General features: G+C 48.6%; 1 protein-coding gene across 2 annotated transcripts in view; it reads right to left on the bottom strand.

The window, feature by feature from the left end:
- bet1l (Bet1 golgi vesicular membrane trafficking protein-like) overlaps positions 1-18,454 on the bottom strand; it is a 68,176-nt gene extending 49,722 nt beyond the window's left edge. For both annotated transcript variants that reach the window (XM_072466111.1, XM_072466112.1), the window contains exon 1: positions 18,350-18,454. In XM_072466111.1, the coding sequence (XP_072322212.1) occupies positions 18,350-18,401 (52 nt within the window). In that variant the 5' untranslated portion in view covers positions 18,402-18,454. The remainder of the gene's footprint in view (positions 1-18,349) is intronic.
- Between the last annotated feature and the right edge of the window lie 835 nt (positions 18,455-19,289).

Below are 19,289 nucleotides of genomic sequence, written 5' to 3'. Positions count from 1 at the left end.
AGTTCAAAATCATGAGTTTAGGCAGAATAGACAGGGAGAAGCTTCCGGTTGGTGGGAGAGTTGAGAACAAGAGGACATCGAGGACATCACAGCTCCAGGGACCAGGGTTCAATTCCGGTTTGGGTGACTGTTTGTGTGGAGTTTGCACTTCCTCCCAGTGTCTGCGTGGTTTCCTCCGGGTGCTCTGGTTTCCTCCCACAGTCCAAAGATGTGCAGGTTAGGTGGATTGGCCATGATAGATTGCCCCTTAGTGTTCAAAAGGTTAGGTGGGGATACTGATTTATGGGGATAGGGTGGAGGTGCGGGTTTAAGTAGGGTGCTCGTTCCAAGGGCCGGAACAAACCAGACGGGCAGAATGGCCTCCTTCTGCTCTGTAAATTCTATGATTAAGTAATTGGCAAAATAAGCAACAGTGGCGCATGAGAAGCCACTTTTTTTTTAATGCAGTGAGTGGTTAGGAATAGGAATGCACTACCTGAGAGTGTGTTCAATGGAGATTCAACTTGTGTGGCTTTCAAAAAGGAATAAGTTAATTATCTGAAGAGAACAGGTTTGCACAGCTATGGGAGAATGGCAGGAGCGTGGAACCAGCTTAGTAGAGGGACGACGTAGACCCAATGGGATAAATGGCCTCCTCTATGCTGTAACCATTCTATGATTTGATTAATGTTGATGTTATATATATATGTATATATATATATATATATATGGTTTTAATACAGCATATAATCTTTCAGCACAGGAGGATGCTATTCAGTCCATCGTGACTCTGCCAGTTCTTTGAAAGTGCTATCCAATTAGTCCCCTCCGCTGCTCTTTCCCCATGGACCTGAAAATCTCGGGCAGGCGCGACCAGAAAATCCCACCCACCGTTTCCTCATCCCATATACCGTTTCCTCAACCCACATATGTTTCTTTTTGGTAGTTATCTTAAATCGGTGTCCTCTGGTTACAAACCCAATTTCTCCTTATTTACCACATCAAACGTTTAAGTATTTTGAACATCTCTATTAAATTAACCTTCTCTGCTCCGGGAAGAACAATCCCAACTTCTCCAGTCTCTTCACGTGACTGAAGTCCCTCATACTAATAACTCATTCTAATAAACCTGCTAATTAATATGTGGCTAAACAGCCAACACAGGAAAGAGGGGTTCTTTTTCATTGTCACTGACAATGGACAGGAAGGAGCTGTACTGATGGAACGGGCATCTGAGACGGGATGGAACCAGAGTCCTGGCGGAAAGGGAAAATCGAGAAAAGGTAAAGGCTTTAAACTAGACAAACAGGGCAGCGATCTACAAGAAATGTAATCAGCCTTAATGTAAGCATACTAGCATAGGACTGCATAGGAAAGAATAAAGTAATGACGGTATTGATGGCGACGAAATGAGTTTATAGAATGTGAGTCTAAAAAGATGGGTGCGGGGGTCACAGTGATGCAGTGGTTAGCACTGCTGCCTCACAGCGCAGAGGACCCGGGTTCGATCCCAGCCCTGGGTCACTGTCCATGTGGTTTGCACATTCTCCCAGTGTCTGCATGGATCTCACCCTCACAACCCAAAGATGTGGAGGGTAGGTGGATTGGCCGCACTAAATTGCTCCTTAATTGAAAAAAAGAGAATTGGACACATTAAATTTAAAATAAAAAAAATAAAAAGATGGATAAACTAAGTGAGTTAAAATGTCTAGACAACAAAGCACGCAGTGGTTCCGGTGGCGGCTATGAAGGAGTAAGTTGCACATTTGGTGGCTCCCGCTCTGGTCGGACTTTTGGATCGTTTCCCCCGATTTGCTACCGGACTTGAATTGTAAAACTGATGACAGAGACAATTGTGTACTGAATTCCCACATCGGTGCATGGACAGAAGGACTAGAAGTGCTCAAAGACAGAAACAGAAAGACAGAGAAGGCTTGGGCTGAAGCTGCAGCAGGAGACAGCATGGCGGAGGAACGGACCTTTGGTTTGTCGACCCAACGGAGCAGCTGATGCAAGTTATTCAGGAAGGCTTTGCTAAGCAGAAATGGGACTGCTTGGACCCAATAAAAGAGTCAATTGAGCGGCTGGAGCTTAGATTGGATGCCCAAGATTGGGCGACCCAGAAAGTAGAGAAGGCGCTGGCTGAGCAGGAGGAACATCAAACTGCGGTGGAGTTGGAGGTGCGGATGCTGAGAGACCAGCAGAAAAGGCTCCTGGAGAAGGTGGAAGACCTAGAGAATAGGTCCTGCCGGCAGAACTTGAGAATCATTGGGCTCACGGAGAGGTCCGAAGGAGCGGACGCTGGGGCATACATAGCGGGTATGTTTCAGAAGCTGCTGCGAGAGGGGACATTCTCCCGACCCTTGGAGGTGGACAGGGCTCACAGAGCGCTCGCGAAGAAGCCGCGAATGGGAGATCCCGATCTCCCCCCCCCCCCCCCCCCCCCCCCCCCGAGGGCAATGGTGGTGAGATGCCACAGGTACTTGGATAAGGAGCGCATTTTACAGTGGGCCAAGCAGACACGGAGCTGTAAGTGGGACAACAGTACCCTGCAGGTTTACCAAGACATAAGTGGCCAGGGGAAGAGCAGGCTTCAAACAGATTAGGTCGATCCTTTGTCAGAAAAAGATGAAGTTCGGACCGATGTATCCGGCCCGTCTCTGGGTCACGCACGAGGAACAGCACTTTTATTTCGAGTCGCCTGAGGATGCGCTGGACTTAGCGAAAAGGAAAGGACTGGTGGTGGACTGAGAACTTTTGAACTTTGCTGCAACATTCTTGTTTGTTTTTGTCTGGTCTTTTAAAAAAAAGTTTCTCGTTTTGTGGAAGCTGTTTGTAATGCCTCTTGCATTGATTTGGGACCAGCGGTAGAGCTGAGTGAGTGAAGGTTTTCATTTGCACGGTTGGGGGATGGAGGTGTGCTTGTTTAGATCTTGGGTGTTTTTCTGTCGGGCAATTGTGTGGGGATTGTTTGATGTTGGAGTATGTTTGTATGAGCGGGGGGGGGGGGGAACGATAGGTGGGAGACTATCCGGCGTCAGGGATGGGGGCCACGAAGCTAGCTGGGCGGGCTAGCTCACAGAAGCGCAGTGGGGGGAGGTGCATATGTTTGGTTTATTAAAGGGGTTGGGTTACAGAGTGTTGTTACTAGGGGGAGTAAATGTTCTGCTGACGAGGGAGGGACTTGGGCTGAGGGACAGAGAGGTGGTTGGGGGCGGAGGCTGCCTGGGGGCGGACCGGTGGTGGCGCGGAGCATGGGCTGGAGGCGGGCCAAAAAAAAGGGGATGGCTGGTCAGCGAAGGGGGGTGGGGGGCAATGAGCCCCCCCCCAACTAGGCTGATCACCTGGAATGTTCGAGGGTTAAATGGGCCGGTCAAGAGGCACGTGTGTTCGCGCATCTTAGGGGACTGAAGGCGGACGTGGTAATGTTGCAGGAGACGCACTTTAGCGTAACTGACCAGATTAGATTGAGGAAAGGCTGGGTCAGTCAGGTCTTTCACTCGGGACTACACTCAAAGACCAGAGGGGTCGCGATCCTGATCAACAAGCAGGTGGTGTTTGAAGCGGGTAGAATAGTCTCAGATGTGGGAGGTTGGTACATTATGGTCAGTGGGAAACTGGAGGGGGTGCAGGTGGTATTAGTAAACGTGTATGCGCCAAACTGGGATGATGTGAAGTTTATAAAGAGGATGCTGGGGAAGATACTGGACCTGGACTCGCATAGGTTGGTCATGGGAGGGGATTTCAACACAGTTATTGACCCTGGCTTGGACCGGTCAAGCTCAAAAATGGGCAGGGTGCCAGCAAAGGAACTAAAAGGGTTCATGGAGCAGATGTATGGAGGGGTGGGGTGGGGGGGTGGGGGGGGGGGGGGGTGGATCCATGGAGATTTGGGCGGCCGAGGGTGAAGGAGTTCTCCTTCTACTTACACGTGCATAAAGTGTATTCTCTATTTCTCGGATTGATTTCTCTATTTTGAGCAAGGCCTTACTGGCAGGGGTGGTGGACACAGGGTACTCGCCGATTATAATCTCAGACCATGCTCCGCACTGGGTTGACCTGTGTAGCCACTTAAATTGGTCAACTCCCGATTTAAAATGGCGAACAGCAAAGGCTGATGGGAAAGTCAGCCAACACAGACAGAAACCAGCAGATGCAGGTTTGCTGTGTATTTAGCTATGCAAAAGCCCAGGCAGCATCGATACCAGCGAAGATCAGCGTAACAATGCAGCAGCCATCTACATACTGATGAGCAATCCCCGGGAACAATAGCAACATTTGGGACACTCAAAACTCCCCTGCGCCAGCAGGAGCCAACACAAAAGAGGTTAATGGACACATCAAGACCGCCCATCGATCAGGGAACCGATCCAATATTGCAGAAATCGAACCAAGCAATTGGAACAAAGTCCAATCACCTAGAACCAGGTACAGGGTCCGCCCCGAAAGGCGGGAAGCCCCTGGGGACTATAAGAGTTAAGCCCCAAGTTCAACTCGCTCTCTTCTTCCTGCCCGGGTCACCCATCAACGCGAACCAACCTTGTCCGTGACCGGTGCAGTGACCACCGAAATAAATAAGTCTTAATTCAACGCTCACGACGAGATAGGCGCTCCTAGCTACCAATCCGTACCAACTTCGAACCCCGCAGACTCAGAACCCGAACAAAAGGTCATTTGTTCCCCTGACCTGGTGGGCCAGTCCGAAGTTAAGTATAGGCCTGTTAGTTGTAGAAGTAGCTTAGACGTAGAATTTGTGCATGAGTAGCGATTACTGTGTATAAAAATGTGCTTTGATTTGAATCTTAATAATCGGTGAATTGAGTTGTTAATCATCACTTGGACTTGAACCTCGTGGCGGTATCATAAAGATACCTGGTGACTCGAGAGCAAAGGTAATAAAACAGAGCAATTGAACCAACCGGAAAGTTAGCAACATTATTTGGCGACTCCGCTGGGACCAGATTTAGAAGTGGCATAACCACTCCGGCAGAACCCAGAATTTGAATTAGAGATCCAATTGGGAACAGAAAACCACAAGCGTTCAAGCAGTTCTGATCAATCCTCATAATTCGGAAGTGTGTGTATGCATGCGTAACTAACAGGGCGATAAGGTAAAACTGATAGATTTTTTGTTGCGACAAAACCGTCAGGAGTTTGTATTTCGGAAAGTAGCGAAAGCCGTACCCATATTTACAGCACCGCCTTAATACCCCTGTCCCAAATTTGAAGAGCAGCATTCGGATAGGAAAGATGGCAATGCAACGCCTCATGAACCCCGAAGAATTTGCGGTCGCAGCGACCAGCAGCAGTCGAGTGGGACAATGTCCCATTTGGGAGGAAGAAATCAGGAAATATCTCAAAAGGAAGGGATGGCCCCTTTGGAGTGAATTCTGTGACAACGAGGAATCAGGTCCCGGGAGTATAGGACATACTTGGTGGGAGACCCTGAGCGTGATCCACAAAAAGAGCTTAGGGAAAGCTCGCAAGCCGATGGCAATCGTGTCCTACTTGGCACAGTTGCGAGGCACAGAGGAGGTCGTCAGGACGCTCCGGAAAGAGGTAGGAGGCATACATCGAATGAGTAAGGTCGATGTAAGTGAGGTAGAAAGAGAGAACTTAGAGTCCAGGAGGAAGTTGGCAGCAAAAGACGGAGAGGTGGAGGATGCCAAAAGGGCACACCAGTCTTGTCTGGCGCACTTAAGCAGCTTCCAGTCCCAATATGAAAAGGCCTATCAGGACACACAACGTGCAGTCCTGGTACCTGATGAAACCGAAAAGCAGGTAGAGACATTGCAGAGGCAGTGTAGTGACCTGAAGGCAGCGCTAAGAGCATTCCATGCAGCCACCACGGAGCAAAGACAAAGCTCACTAGACCACGCAAAGTGCCGGAAGCAGATTGCAGAGTTGCAATCGCTGCTTTCAGTCCAAAAAGGATTCCAGGAAACCTTTGGAGCAAAGTTAGATGAGGAAGACGGCCCTGATTGGGAAGAATTAAATGAAACAGCGCAGAGATATGTTCAGGGAACATGTGCGCAGGGAAAGCCACAGAAGGGGAAAGCGCACCAACCCCCCACAGAGCAGATAGTTCAGGATCCAATGAACCCAGTAACCACCCACCGCACAGGCATATCGGACGACGCGGAATTTCTATACACAACCCCCTTAACAGTGACCCAATTACGGGATGCGTGCGAGAAAATCACACCGTTCCTCCCCACCTCAGACCCCCACCATTTCTTTGCCAGAGTAAAGCAGCAGGCTACCATGTACGGCCTAGATGAGCGAGAGCATGTAAAGCTCATAGTTTTAAGTTTAGACCCTTCAGTCGTAGCAGCCCTTCCCGACCCACAGAATGTAGGAGGAGGCACCCTTGCAGAAATGCATACCGCGATCCTGGATGCGATCGGGTATAACCGGGGTGACCCCGGAGATGGCCTCAACAAATGCAGGTAAAAGACCGAGCACCCCACAGCGTTCGCTGGACGCCTGTGGATCCACTTTGCAGCAGTCTTTGGAGACTTAGACCGCACCCATTTGTCCCCAGACAACATGGCCAAATGGACCCGCACCCTTATCTCCCATGCCACAGAAACAGGACAGAAAGCGTGCGCCAATTATGATCCCTCAGAGGCGCCTCATAACGAAAAGTGGGTAGTAAAAAGATTGTCCCGCGCCTGGGAGCAGTCTGTACAAAGCAAACCCTCAGTTAAAAATCCCGAGGAAAAGCAGGCTGACGCAGATATACAGGCAGTTACAACACACCAGAACCCCGCATGGGTGAATGAAGGAAAGAACAGCCCCCCACCCAAGTCACAGGAGTGTTACAACTGTGGACAGTTGGGACACTTGCAAGAGAGTGCAATGCCCCTAGAAAGCCACAGAGAGCCCAGCAGACGGGCACTCTGAGTAAGAAGAAGACAGAGCCCATTCATAGTGTTAGCACCCGTTCAGATCAGACGGACTTGACCGGAACGGACTGACGGTGTACGGGCTTCCGCCAGTTGGGTCTGCGACACCGTTTGGGATAGGTCCGGACGACCGGTAGTTGCAGCGAAAATTCGGGGACAGCCCATCGAATTTCTATGGGACACAGGAGGGTCCCGCACCACAATAAAGTCCTCCACCCTGTTTCAAAAAGACACGTGGCCCACTACAGCTACCATCACCTTCAGTGGCTTTACAGGCCACTCACAGCAGGGACACATCACAGCCCCTGTACCCATTCAAATCGGCAACATCACCACCAAGCACCCAGTGGTTTTAGTCGATCTGCCCCACACGGCAGAACACATTCTGGGAATAGACTTCATGAATTCCCACAATCTTTCATTTGATCCAGTCAACCAGTGTGTCTGGAAAATGGCTAAAACCGCAAGAGTCCCCGCAACGCTCAATATAGGAGAATATGCGAACAAAATTAGCGCAGTAGGCGGATTTTGGTTCAACCCGACCACGCTTGGCATGGACAAGCAGGTTGGGGAAGTTCTGCAAAAGAACAGGACAGCATTCGCGACCCACAAACATGACTGTGGCCGGATGACTGGTTCCGTACAGATCACAGGACCTGACCCTAGACCCCAAAAACAGTATGGATTTCCTCAAGAGGCAGAGGGAGAAATCTCAAAGGTAATAGAAAGCTTATTAGAGCAGGGCGTACTTAGATCAGTAGCCTCCACTAATAATGCCCCGATTTGGCCAGTGAGAAAGCCCGATGGATCATGGCGACTGACCATCTATTACCGGGAACTCAACAAAATCACCCCCGCAGCAGCCCCCATAGTAGCCACAAGTCCCGAGACCATGCTCAAGCAGGGACTCAATTCCCGATTCTTTACGGTTTTGGATATCAGTAATGGATTCTGGTCCATTCCATTGGCAAAGGCGTGCCAGTACAAATTTGCCTTCACTTTTTAAAATCAGCAGTACACGTGGACATGCCTGCCACAAGGATTCCACAACTCCCCCTCCATTTTCCACCGACAGCTGGCAAATGGTTTAGCCAAATTCTCTCGCCCCGAATGTCTCGTCCAGTACGTAGACGACCTACTACTGCAGACAGACACCAAGGAAGAACACATCGAGCTTCTGTCCGAACTCCTGGAACTCTTACACTCAATTGGTTGTAAAGTTATCCCCAAAAAGACCCAGATTTTGGAAGACAAGGTGATATATCTGGGAAAAATTATCACGCACGGTAAACGTGAGATCGAGCATGAAAGGATTGACTCAATTGCTAAATTGCCCCTTCCCCAGAACGTTTCAGCCCTCCGGTCGTTTTTAGGACTGGTTGGCTACTGCCGAAACCACATTGACGGGTTCGCCAGCAAGGCAGCACCCCTCTCAGACCTCCTAAAGAAAGGAGCCCCCTGGGAATGGCTTCCGCAGCATACGGATGCTGTGGACTCTTTAAAACAGGCACTCATAGCAGCCCCCGCACTACAAGTTCCAGACCCGCTTTCCCCTTGCGCCATAGAGGTAGTGACCAGAGACCGCACCCTTTCGGCCATGCTCCCCCAGGAACAGCACGAACAGTTAAGGTCCGTAGCTTACGCCTCCAGAATTTTAGATGCTGTGGAGCAGGGATTTTCAGCCTGTGAGAGGCACCTGCTCGCAGTATTTTGGGCAGTTCAGTATTTTTCGTTCATTACCGGACTGAACCCCATCGCAATCCTCACAGAGCACACCCCCACCCAACTTTTACTGGACGGACGGCTCAAGGACGGTACACTCAGTCAAATAAGAGCAGCTAGGTGGACCCTTCTTTTGCAGGGACGGGACATCACTGTTAAAAGGACAAAGACCCACACTTTTTTAGCCGACAACCTACAGTATCCCGGAACACCCCATGAATGTGAAATTATATCTCCACACAACACAGGTCCCTTTATTGCTAAAACACCCCCCAGAAAGATAGGTAGTTCAACCCAGAGCCCCCAGCACACAGACACGTGCGAGCCCATAAAGATATATGTGGATGGATCTTCCACAGTATTGGATGGGAAGCGCATAACAGGTTGCGGTATTTATGTCGAGGACGCGCAGGGACGCGCCCTAGAAGAAATAGCAATAAAACTTCCAGGACACTTAGGCGCGCAGGCAGCAGAGCTTGCGGCCATCGCATATATCGTGGAACACCCAGATTCCTTCCCCAGCCCAGCAGACATACACTCGGACAGCCTCAATGTTTGCAACAGCCTTACAGAATTCCTGCCCCTGTGGAAAGCAAGAGGATTTGTTTCCGCAGACGGAAAACCGCTCCCCTCAGCCCCATTGCTCCGTCACATTTTAGAGAGAGCACAGAACAGGACTTTTGGGATAGTCAAAGTTCAAAGTCACCATCGTTCCTCCCCCCCTGGAAATGCAAAAGCCGACGCATTGGCTGAAGCAGGTTCCAGGCACGGATACTTTTGGACACCCCCCGAAAGCGCACCAGTGAGTGCAGTTCAGGTCTCACGGACTAAGATCGAGGATCTAGTGCAGGCCCAGAAGCAAGACAGCAATCTCAGGGAGATTTTAAGAGGAAACTATCCAGCACCCGACGAGAGGTTAAACAATACACTGACCACACATGAGGGTGTGGTGTTAAAAGACACCCTTTATGTGGTTCCTGAACAGGACAGGAATCAACTGATTTGTTTGTTCCATGACGGTCATGGACATCAGGGAATCGATCCCACTACAGCCCACCTCAGGCAGCTTTGTTGGTGGCCGAATTAAAAGGACGATGTAAATCACTACATCGAGAATTGTCTTATCTGTGCCCAGAATAATCCGGACAGATATGCCAAGAAGGCTCAACTTAGTCACACCCGACCCGTTAATGGCCCCTGGACTAACCTCCAGTTTGATTTAATAGGACCATTGCCCCCTTGCAGGAATGGTTACAAACATGTACTCGTGGTGATAGACACGTTTACAACATGGGTGGAAGCATTCCCATCCAGGACAAACACTGCAAAGACCACAGCCAAAATTTTGACCCACCACATCTTTACAAGATGGGGACTCCCCCGCAGCATTGACTCCGATCAAGGTTCCCATTTTACGGAACGTGTCATGAAGAACGTCCTCACGATATTTGGCATTACCCAAAAATTCCACATTGCATACCACTCACAGTCAAGTGGTATCGTGGAGCGCATGAATCGGACCCTAAAATCCACCCTCAGAAAAATGGTCCAGCAAAACACCACTTCGGAATCAGTCTTCCCTTTTGCGCTTATGTTTTTGCGCAATACAGTTTCAACTTCTACAGGTTACACCCCACACACTCTCATGACCGGACGCCCCATGAAAGGCACAGAATTTTTATTAGGTTTAGACTTGACCAGCCCCGAAGTGACGGCCCTCACACATGAGAACGCAGTCAAACAATTAGTGGATAATGTTAAAACGGCTCAGCTAGCAGCCGCAGTGAAATTGGGCACAAGAAAGAAACAGAGCAAGGTTTGTTTCGATCAGACAGTGCATGCGACTGAGTTCAGTGTAGGACAGCAAGTCATGCTCTCCGTATACAATCCCAGCACATTCCTGTCACCAAAGTACTCGGGTCCGTACTCCATTGCGGACAAAGTAAGCCCTTCCGTCTACAAGATAAAGTATCCCAATGGAAAGACTGCATGGTTCCATATCAACCAGCTGAAGGCATATGGAACACAGTCTAACCACGCACACCACGTCATGCTCGACGCAGCACACCACACCCCGCCCATAGCCAACGTAACCCTACCATCCCCAATGCGTCCAGCCCAGCCACAGACTCAACCTCGACTCCACCCCCGAAATATACACTCCGCCCCGGAACGCCCACAGACTGCAGCAGCAGAGAAAGCAACTGTGACTCGGACGATAGCCACAGCACGCCTCCCTACTATCCCCATGCAACAGGACCCACACCCAGCGCATCTGACCACGATTCAAGTGATCCCTTCATGATCACTTTCCTAAACAAACCCCACTACCAACCACCGACCCACAATGACGACCCCGATTCCATCCCCATACAACTGGACACCACCTATTGGCACAGAGATAATTCGTACAGACGCGTCCGGAATGAAGAGAGCGATCCGAAATCATACCAAGCAGCCCTGATACATTCAAGAGTTTGGCATACGGGAGAAGATGACGACCTTGGGTCTGACTCCCAAAACGCGAACCCCTTTGCGACCCTGTTCGCAACCGATAACGGAGGTGTCCAGATGATGTTTTAAAGGAACCGCTTGGAAGAAAACGGTGTCCTTTCTGATGGAACCTGCAGCATGTTTTATGTTGTTTCTAGTGTTTTGTTAAATGTTGTATGTCAGACTGGGAAAAAAAATTTCCACGGCCCCACGCCTTTTCGGCAGAAACCTCTGAGGACTTGCCCACAGAGACTTGCTACTGTCCCAGACGTCAGTTCAGAGGAACTCGTCTGTCGGCAGACACCCGTTCATAACTGCCCTTCTGGTTCGAAGGTAGAAGCAATACAACAACCCCCCACGATGACTACATTTCTTGCCCGTTCTTGTCGGTTGCTCAGGTAGTGGAGAAAACGGCTTGGGACCCGCCCTGCCTGGGAACCCCCCTCTGGTCAGCTACGCTCGGGTAGGGGAAACACGGCATTGGTCGCCGTCCTACCCGGGGATTCCATCCAACTCTTATCCGTTGCGGCCCATACGCACCTCATTTTGGAAAGTTTTAGTCTAAAAAGTTGTGTTTTGTTTCAGGTGACCCTTAGGTTGCCAACCATATGCTATTTACATCCTGAAACATTTGGATGGTAAACCGCACAGTCTGCGAGATGGCTCGTACTGGTTCATTATTTGTAAGTGTGTCTTGTCCTGAAATTTGGTTTTTGAAAAAAAAATGAGGGAGTCACACAGAGTGACCAATTATAAAGGGAGTAATTGGCACTAAAGGACAGACAGGCTATCGTACGTGATGTTAAACCAAGATAGTAACACACACGATGCTTGATCACACAGAACTCCAGAAGCTCCAGGACCATAGAAGAGAAGTGAAAGAAGAACCATGAGGACATCCTCCGGATTGTTCATCGTAATAATGGCATTTGGTTGCGCGCGAACGCGAACCCCATGACCTCAACCCCCCCCCCCAGCCGTTAATGATTCACTTCCCCACAGTACCCAGAGCCCAGTCACCAGCGACACCACACCATCTTGGTGTGCCAGGTTTATAACCTGGTACTCCCTGTCCTACTTGATAGAATCCCTATTGGTATTGGCGATACTCTGCTGCATCGTGCAGACTATGCGTCTGAGAAAATGGAGAAGGAGAGCCTACCACGCTCGCACCCTGGTATATAGGATCAGATCCCCTATTTTCGGATACGACCAGAGCCCCGACCCCCGCGATCTGTAATAAAGAGCATTCGTTTGCGTTTTTGTTGTAAATAAAGAAATGTTCATGAGCAATTGTACGATCCTGAGCTTGACTGCCAAGCCAGGAAACGTGTATAAACTGCTATGATTTTGTTTGTATGGTTGAGGAAGTTAGAGTGATGAAATGTTTAAGTGAGTGTAGTGTATTAAGGATAGTTAGAGGTTCCCACTTTCTTGTTTTGTAATGCATGTCCCTGTTTGACATAGCGCCCCTTAGAAATTGTCAGTTAAAATTTTTTTGCATAGTTATGGTCAGTGTAGAGGCCATGAAAGAAGTGCTCACCGGGTCAGGGAATGAAAACAACACAGTTATGTGATCCATCACGCTTCGCGTTAGGATCACAAGGAGGGCGTGTAGCCACCTAAATTGGCCAACTCCCGATTTAAAATGGCAAACGGCAAAGGCTGATGGGAAAGTCAGCCAACACAGACAGAAACCAGCAGGTGCAGGTTTGCTGTGTATTTAACTCTGCAAAAGCCCAGACAGCATCGATACCAGCGACCATCAGCATAACAATGCAGCAGCCATCTACATACTGATGAGCAATCCCCGGGAACAAAAGCAACATTTGGGACACTCAAAACTAAGCCAGACTCCCCGGTGCCAGCAGGAGCCAACACAAAAGAGGTTAACGGACACCTCAAGACCACCCATCGATCAGGGAACTGCTCCAGTATTGGAGAAATCGAACCAAGCGATTGGAAGGAAGTCCAATCACCTAGAACCAGGTACAGGGTCCCCCCCAAAAGGCGGGAAACCCCTGGGGACCATAAGAGTTAAGCCCCAAGTTCAACTCGCTCTCTTCTTCCTGCCCAGGAACCCAGCAACACGAACCAACCTTGACCGTGACCGTTGCAGTGACCACCGAAAGAAGTCTTAATTCAACGCTCGCTACGAGACAGGCGCTCCTAGCTACCAATCCGTACCAACTTCAAATCCCGCAGACTCAGAATCCGAACGAAAGGCCATTTGTTCCCCTGACCTGGTGGGCCAGTCCGAAGTTAAGTATAGGCCTGTTAGTTGTAGAAGTAGCTTAGACGTAGAATTTGTGCATGTGTCGCGATTACTGTGTATAATAAATGTGCTTTGAATCTTACTAATCGGTGTATTGCGTTATTGATCATTACTCGGACTTGAACCACGTGGCGGTATCATAAACCTTCCCGCTCCTACCGCTAAGGGGGATTCAGGACAGGGTAGTTTCCAAAGGGTGGGTAGGAGAAGGGAGCGTCTCTGACATTTACAAGGAACTTATGGGGTCAGAGGAGACGGAGACCGAGGAGCTGAAGCGCAAGTAGGAGGAGGAGCTGGGAGGAGAGATAGAGGATGGTCTACGGGCGGATGCGTTGAGTAGAGTCAACACGTCCACAACATGTGCCAGGCTCAGCCTGATACAATTCAAGGTCGTTCGTCGGGCTCACAAGATAGTGGCCCGGATGAGCAGATTCTTTGGGGTGGAAGACAGGTGTGCAAAATGTGCGGGAAGACCAGCGAACCTGTCCACATGTTCCGGACATGTCCGAAGCTTAGGGATTTTGGCAGGGGTTTGCAGATGTCATGTCCACGTTGTTAAAAACAAGGGTGGCACGGAGTCCAGAGGTGGCGATTTTCAAGGTGTCAGAAGACCCGGGAATCCAGGAGGAGAAAGAGGCAGACGTTCTAGCCTTTGCTTCCCTGATATCCCGGAGTCGGATACTATTAGCTTGGAGGGACTCAAAGCCCCCGAAGTCGGAGACCTGGCTATCGGACATGGCTAGCTTTCTCTGTCTGGAGAAAATCAAGTTCGCCTTGAGAGGGTCACTGTTAGGGTTCACCCGAAGGTGGCAACCGTTTGTCTTCGCGGAAAATTAATCGTCAGCAGGGGGGGGGTGGGGGGGGGGGGTTAGTTTAGCTTAGAGTAGGGAGTTAATAAAGGTGGGACCTGTCAGGAAGGGAGACAGTTTTTGCACTATGTTTATAGTTTCATGTACATTGTTTATTTTGTTGTTATTACAATACCAAAAATACCTCAATAAAATGTTTATTTTAAAAAAAGCAAAGCACGCAGTGACCATAATAAAACAGCAAGACAAAAATAGAAACCATATGGACAGAGATAACATGTAAAGGATCAATCACACTAATAGCTGTAGTGTACAGACCAGCTAATAGAAGGGAGGCTTTGGAAGAAATATGCAGACAAATTAGGGAATAGAGTTATAAACACAATGATAATCATGAGGGAATTTCAACTATCCTGATGTTATGTGGACTGAAGAGATAGGTGAAGGGGATGAGGGAATGGCGTTCTTACTGTCATGTGACAGTACCTTTAAGAAATCGGTGTATATAAATATCTGTAGTGAGTGTACCTTTAAGAAATGGGTGTTTACTACTGCAGTGATGTCAGAGAGTGGGTGGACCTGGGCTGTCCGTCAGCTTTTTAACTTTCGTTTTTGAGCAGGCTGCAGGGTGTGTTTTAGTTTTGTTTTCAGTGTTGGAGCTGAAGCCAGACCAAGCAGGGGTACTGCTGTTCTCTCTGCCATCAAAATACAATCTCTTGATCATTTGGTGAATTCAGAATTATAAATGTTCCCAGTAGTGAATGTGAACCTAATGTGCTTCTGGTGAAAGGTGTTTTAAGTCTTATGGATGTAAAAAAGGAAAGCTTAAAGATTTACTTAGTGCTGTATTCTTTGGGGGTTGTATTTGAATAAATGGTTGCTAAGATGTTCACTGTATGTTTTAAAAAGGGTAACTTGAGTTCATAGAATAAACATTGTTTTGCTTTAAAAAATACTTTTCCATTTCATAGAATTTACAGTGCAGAAGGAGGCCTTTCGGCCCATCGCGTCTGCAGCGTCTCTTGGAAAGAGCACCCTACCCAAGCCCACACCACCCTATCCCCATAACCCAGTAACCCCACTCAACCAACACGAAGGGCAATTTAGCATGGCCAATCCACCTAACCTGCACATCTTTGGACTGTGGGAGGAAACCGGAGCACCCGGAGGAAACCCACGCACACACGGGCAGAACGTGCAGACTCCGCACAGACAGTGACCCAGCCGGGAATCGAACCTGGGACCCTGGAGCTGTGAAGCAATTGCGCTAACCGCTATGCTACCGTGCTGTACCACACCTAGAGTGGGCTGTGTGCTCCCCATACCACAATCTATTAAAAGTTGTGGGTCAGTTGAACTCCATGATACACTTTGGGGTTCTCTAAACCCTGGCCCATAACATTACAATGTGTATGTGACTTCTTTCTGAACCGAAATGTAAAAAAAGATTTGCTGTTGGACCCAGTAATTCAGAGTGGGAGGACTTGTGGTGCAGTGGGTAGTATCCCTGCCTCTGAGCCAGAAGAATCGGGTTCAAGTTCCATTTTAAAATTTGATTGCACGGTGGTACTGCTGCCTCGCAGCGCTTGGGACCTGGGTTCAATTCCAGACTGTGTGGAGTTTGCACAGTCTCCCTGTGCCTGCATGGGTTTCCTCTGGGTGCTCTGGTTTCCTCCCACTGTCCAAAGATGTGCAGCTTAGGTGGGGTTACGGGAAAAGGGCAGAGAAATGGGCCTACATGGGGTACTCTTTCAGAGGGTCGGTGCAGACGAGATGGGCCAAATAGCCTCCTTCTGTACTGTAAGGATTCTATGCGTTTGTGATGCTCAATCTGTTTGGCAGCATTAACTTGCAAGTCTTTCCAATATGTTTATGGCAAGCATTAAGACAAGAGTCCTCGAGTCAGCCACAACCTGCAGAAGGCAACAGCAAACCACTACTTCAGTTTACCAAGTGTAACCATGGACCAACACATGGACATCTAAGTGGTAGAGGAATAAAAGTACCTGGAATGCACCAATCACTAAATGTTGTGCCACAAGTGAGCAAGGTCATAAAAAAGTAAACCCGGCACAGGGTTTTATTTCTAGAGGGTTAGGATTTAAAAGGAGGGAAGTTACAGCATATTAAATCTGGATTGAACTTTGGTTAGATCACATGCAGAACTACACAGTTTTAGTTGCCATACTAACATCTTCCCTACTGAGTAGTGTAGCACGGTAGCACAGTGGTTAGCACTGTGGCTTTACAGCACCAGGGTCCCAGGTTCAATTCCGGGCTGGGTCACTGTCTGTGCGGAGTCTGCAAGTTCTCCCCGTGTCTGCATGGGTTTCCTCCAGTGTGCTCCGGTTTCCTCCCACTAGTCTCGAAAGACGTGCCGTTAGGTAATTTGGACATTCTGAATTCTCCCTCTGTGTATCCTGTTATGTACGAAGTCTTACAACACCAGGTTAAAGTCCAACAGGTTTGTTTCGATGTCACTAGCTTTCGGAGCGCTGCTCCTTCCTCAGGTGAATGAAGAGGTCTGTTCCAGAAACACATATATAGACAAATTCAAAGATGCCAAACAATGCTTGGAATGCGAGCATTAGCAGGTGATTAAATCCTGTTATGGGCCAGGGTTTAGAGAACCCCAAAGTGTATCATGGAGTTCACCTGAACCACAACTTTTACTAGATTGTGGTATGGGGAGGACACGGCCCATTCTACACGTGGTACAGCAGAAATGGAAAAGTATTTTTTAAAGCAAAACAATGTTTATTCTATGAACTCAAGTTAACCTTTTTAAAACATAGTGAACATCTTAGCAACCGTTAATTGAAATACAACCCCTAAAGAATACAACACTAGATAATTCTTACTTTCCTTTTGACATCCATAAGAATTAAAACAAAATCTTTCAACAGAAGCACATCAGGTTAAAGTCACTACTAAGAACATTTATAATTCTGAATTCCCCAAATGATCAAGAGACAGTCTTTTGATGGCAGAGAGAACAGCAGTACAGCTGCTTGATCTGGCTTCAGCTCCAACACTGAAAACGAAACCAAAAAGACAGACACACCCAAGCTTTTCTCAAAATGAAACTAAAAAACAGAGCCAGAGCTGAGCTCCACCCACTCTGACATCACTGCAGTAACATGAGCAGCCAAACATTTCTTAAAGCGACAACTTTAAGAGAACCTGAACAGGCACCGGAATGTGGCAACTAGGGGCTTTTCACAGTAACTTCATTGCAACGTAAGCCTACTGGTGACAATAAAAATTATTACTACACTCTGTACACTCACCTGATGCCTATGTATTTATATTGTGTATTTATGCATGTCCTATGTTTTTTCATGTATGGAACAATCTGTCTGGACTGTATGCAGAACAATACTTTTAACTGTACCTCAGTACACGTGACAATAAATCAAATTCAAATTATAGAAGGGCTATACTGGCAAGGCACTGGAAAAAGTGCAGAGAAGATTCACAAGGATAATTATGAAGAAGAGAATTAACAAACCAAGTCTCTTTTTGCTTGAGAAAAGGCCTGAGGGGTGACCTAATAGAGGCTTTAAAAATTATAGAAGGTTTTATAAGAGAGGATACAAAGAAAATGAATCCTCTTATGGAGAGAAGCCTAATTAGAGACCATCAATATACAATACTCACCAAGAAAACCAATAGGGAATTCAGAAGAAATTTGTTTCCTCAAGGAGTGATGAGAATGTGGAACTCTTTACCACAGGAAATAGTTGAAAGAAATAATATAGGAGAAACCAGGGAAACATATGAGGAAGAGGGAAATAGATGGTAAGATTTATTTAAAAGAGTCTCCAGTGGAGCATAAACATTGACGTGGGCTGACTATGTAATCAATATTCCAGCTGGGGCAGAGACAGTGATTTTTAAGGTTAATTTAAATAATTTAATACTCCTTGTCTATATTTATACAGTGGTGAAAGGGTTTAAAATACTTTCTCATCCTGTTCGGTTGTTTTATTCAGTATTCGGGACTCTCTCTTATCATCCAGCCCAGCGCTTGGACAATAAACACCAACCAGCCTTCATCATCGGATTAGTCAGTCCTCGGGTCCTCTCCCCGGAGCTGGGTACCTTCCCCCTCTCCCCCAGGGTTGGGTACTTTCCCCTCTCCCCGAGTCTCCCTCTCTCACCTCGGTTTCTCTCCGCCATGTCCGCGCCCGCTGGATCCTGGGAAGGCCGCATACTGGGAAGGCGTGGCTTCCAGTCAATCAAACAATGGCGACGTGGCTTCCTGTCAATCAAAACCATGGAGGCGTGGTTTCCTGCCAATCAAACAATGGAGGAGAGGCTTCCTGCAATTAAACCGTGGACGGGGGGGGGGGGGGCTTGCTGTCAATCAAACCATGGAGGAGAGGCTTCCTGCCAATCAAACTATGGAGGAGGGGCTTCCTGCCAATCAAACCATGGAGGAGGGGCTTCCTGTCAATAAAACCATGGAGGAGGGGCAGCCTGTCAATCAAACCATGGAGGAGGGGCTTCTTGCCAATCGAACCGTGGAGGAGGGGCTTCCTGCCAATCAAGCCATGGAGGAGGGGCTTCCTGCTAATCAAACCATGAAGGAGGGGCACCCTGCCAATCAAACCATGGAGGCGGGGCTACCTGCCAATCAAACCATGGAGGAGGGGCTTCCTGCCAATCAAACCATGGAGGAGGGGCTTCCTTTCAATCAAACCATGGAGGAGGGTCTTCCTGTCAATCAAACTGTAGAGGAGGGGCTTCCTGCCATTCAACTGTGGAGCAGGAGCATCCTGGTTCAGGGAAAGGGAGGTGGTCAGGGAAAGGGGGTGGTCAGGGAAAGGGGTCAGGGAAAGGAGGGTGGTCAGAGAAAGGGGGGTAATCAGGGAAAGGGGGTGGTCAGGGAAAGGGGTGTCAGGGAAAGAGGTGTCAGGGAAAGGGGGGTGGTTAGGGAAAGGGGTGTCAGGCAAAAGGAGCAGGTGTCAGGGAAAGGGGGGTGGTTAGGGAAAGGGGGGTGGTTAGGGAAAGGGGTGTCAGGGAAAGGGGGCGGGTGTTAGGGAAAGGGGGCAGGTGTTAGGGAAAGAGGGCGGGTGTCAGGGAAAGAGGGCGGGTGTC

The sequence above is a fragment of the Scyliorhinus torazame genome, chromosome 10 (assembly GCF_047496885.1).
Source record: "Scyliorhinus torazame isolate Kashiwa2021f chromosome 10, sScyTor2.1, whole genome shotgun sequence".
Lineage (NCBI taxonomy): Eukaryota > Metazoa > Chordata > Chondrichthyes > Carcharhiniformes > Scyliorhinidae > Scyliorhinus > Scyliorhinus torazame.
Note: the sequence above shows the minus strand (reverse complement) of the source record. Positions and strands in the feature narration are given on the sequence as shown.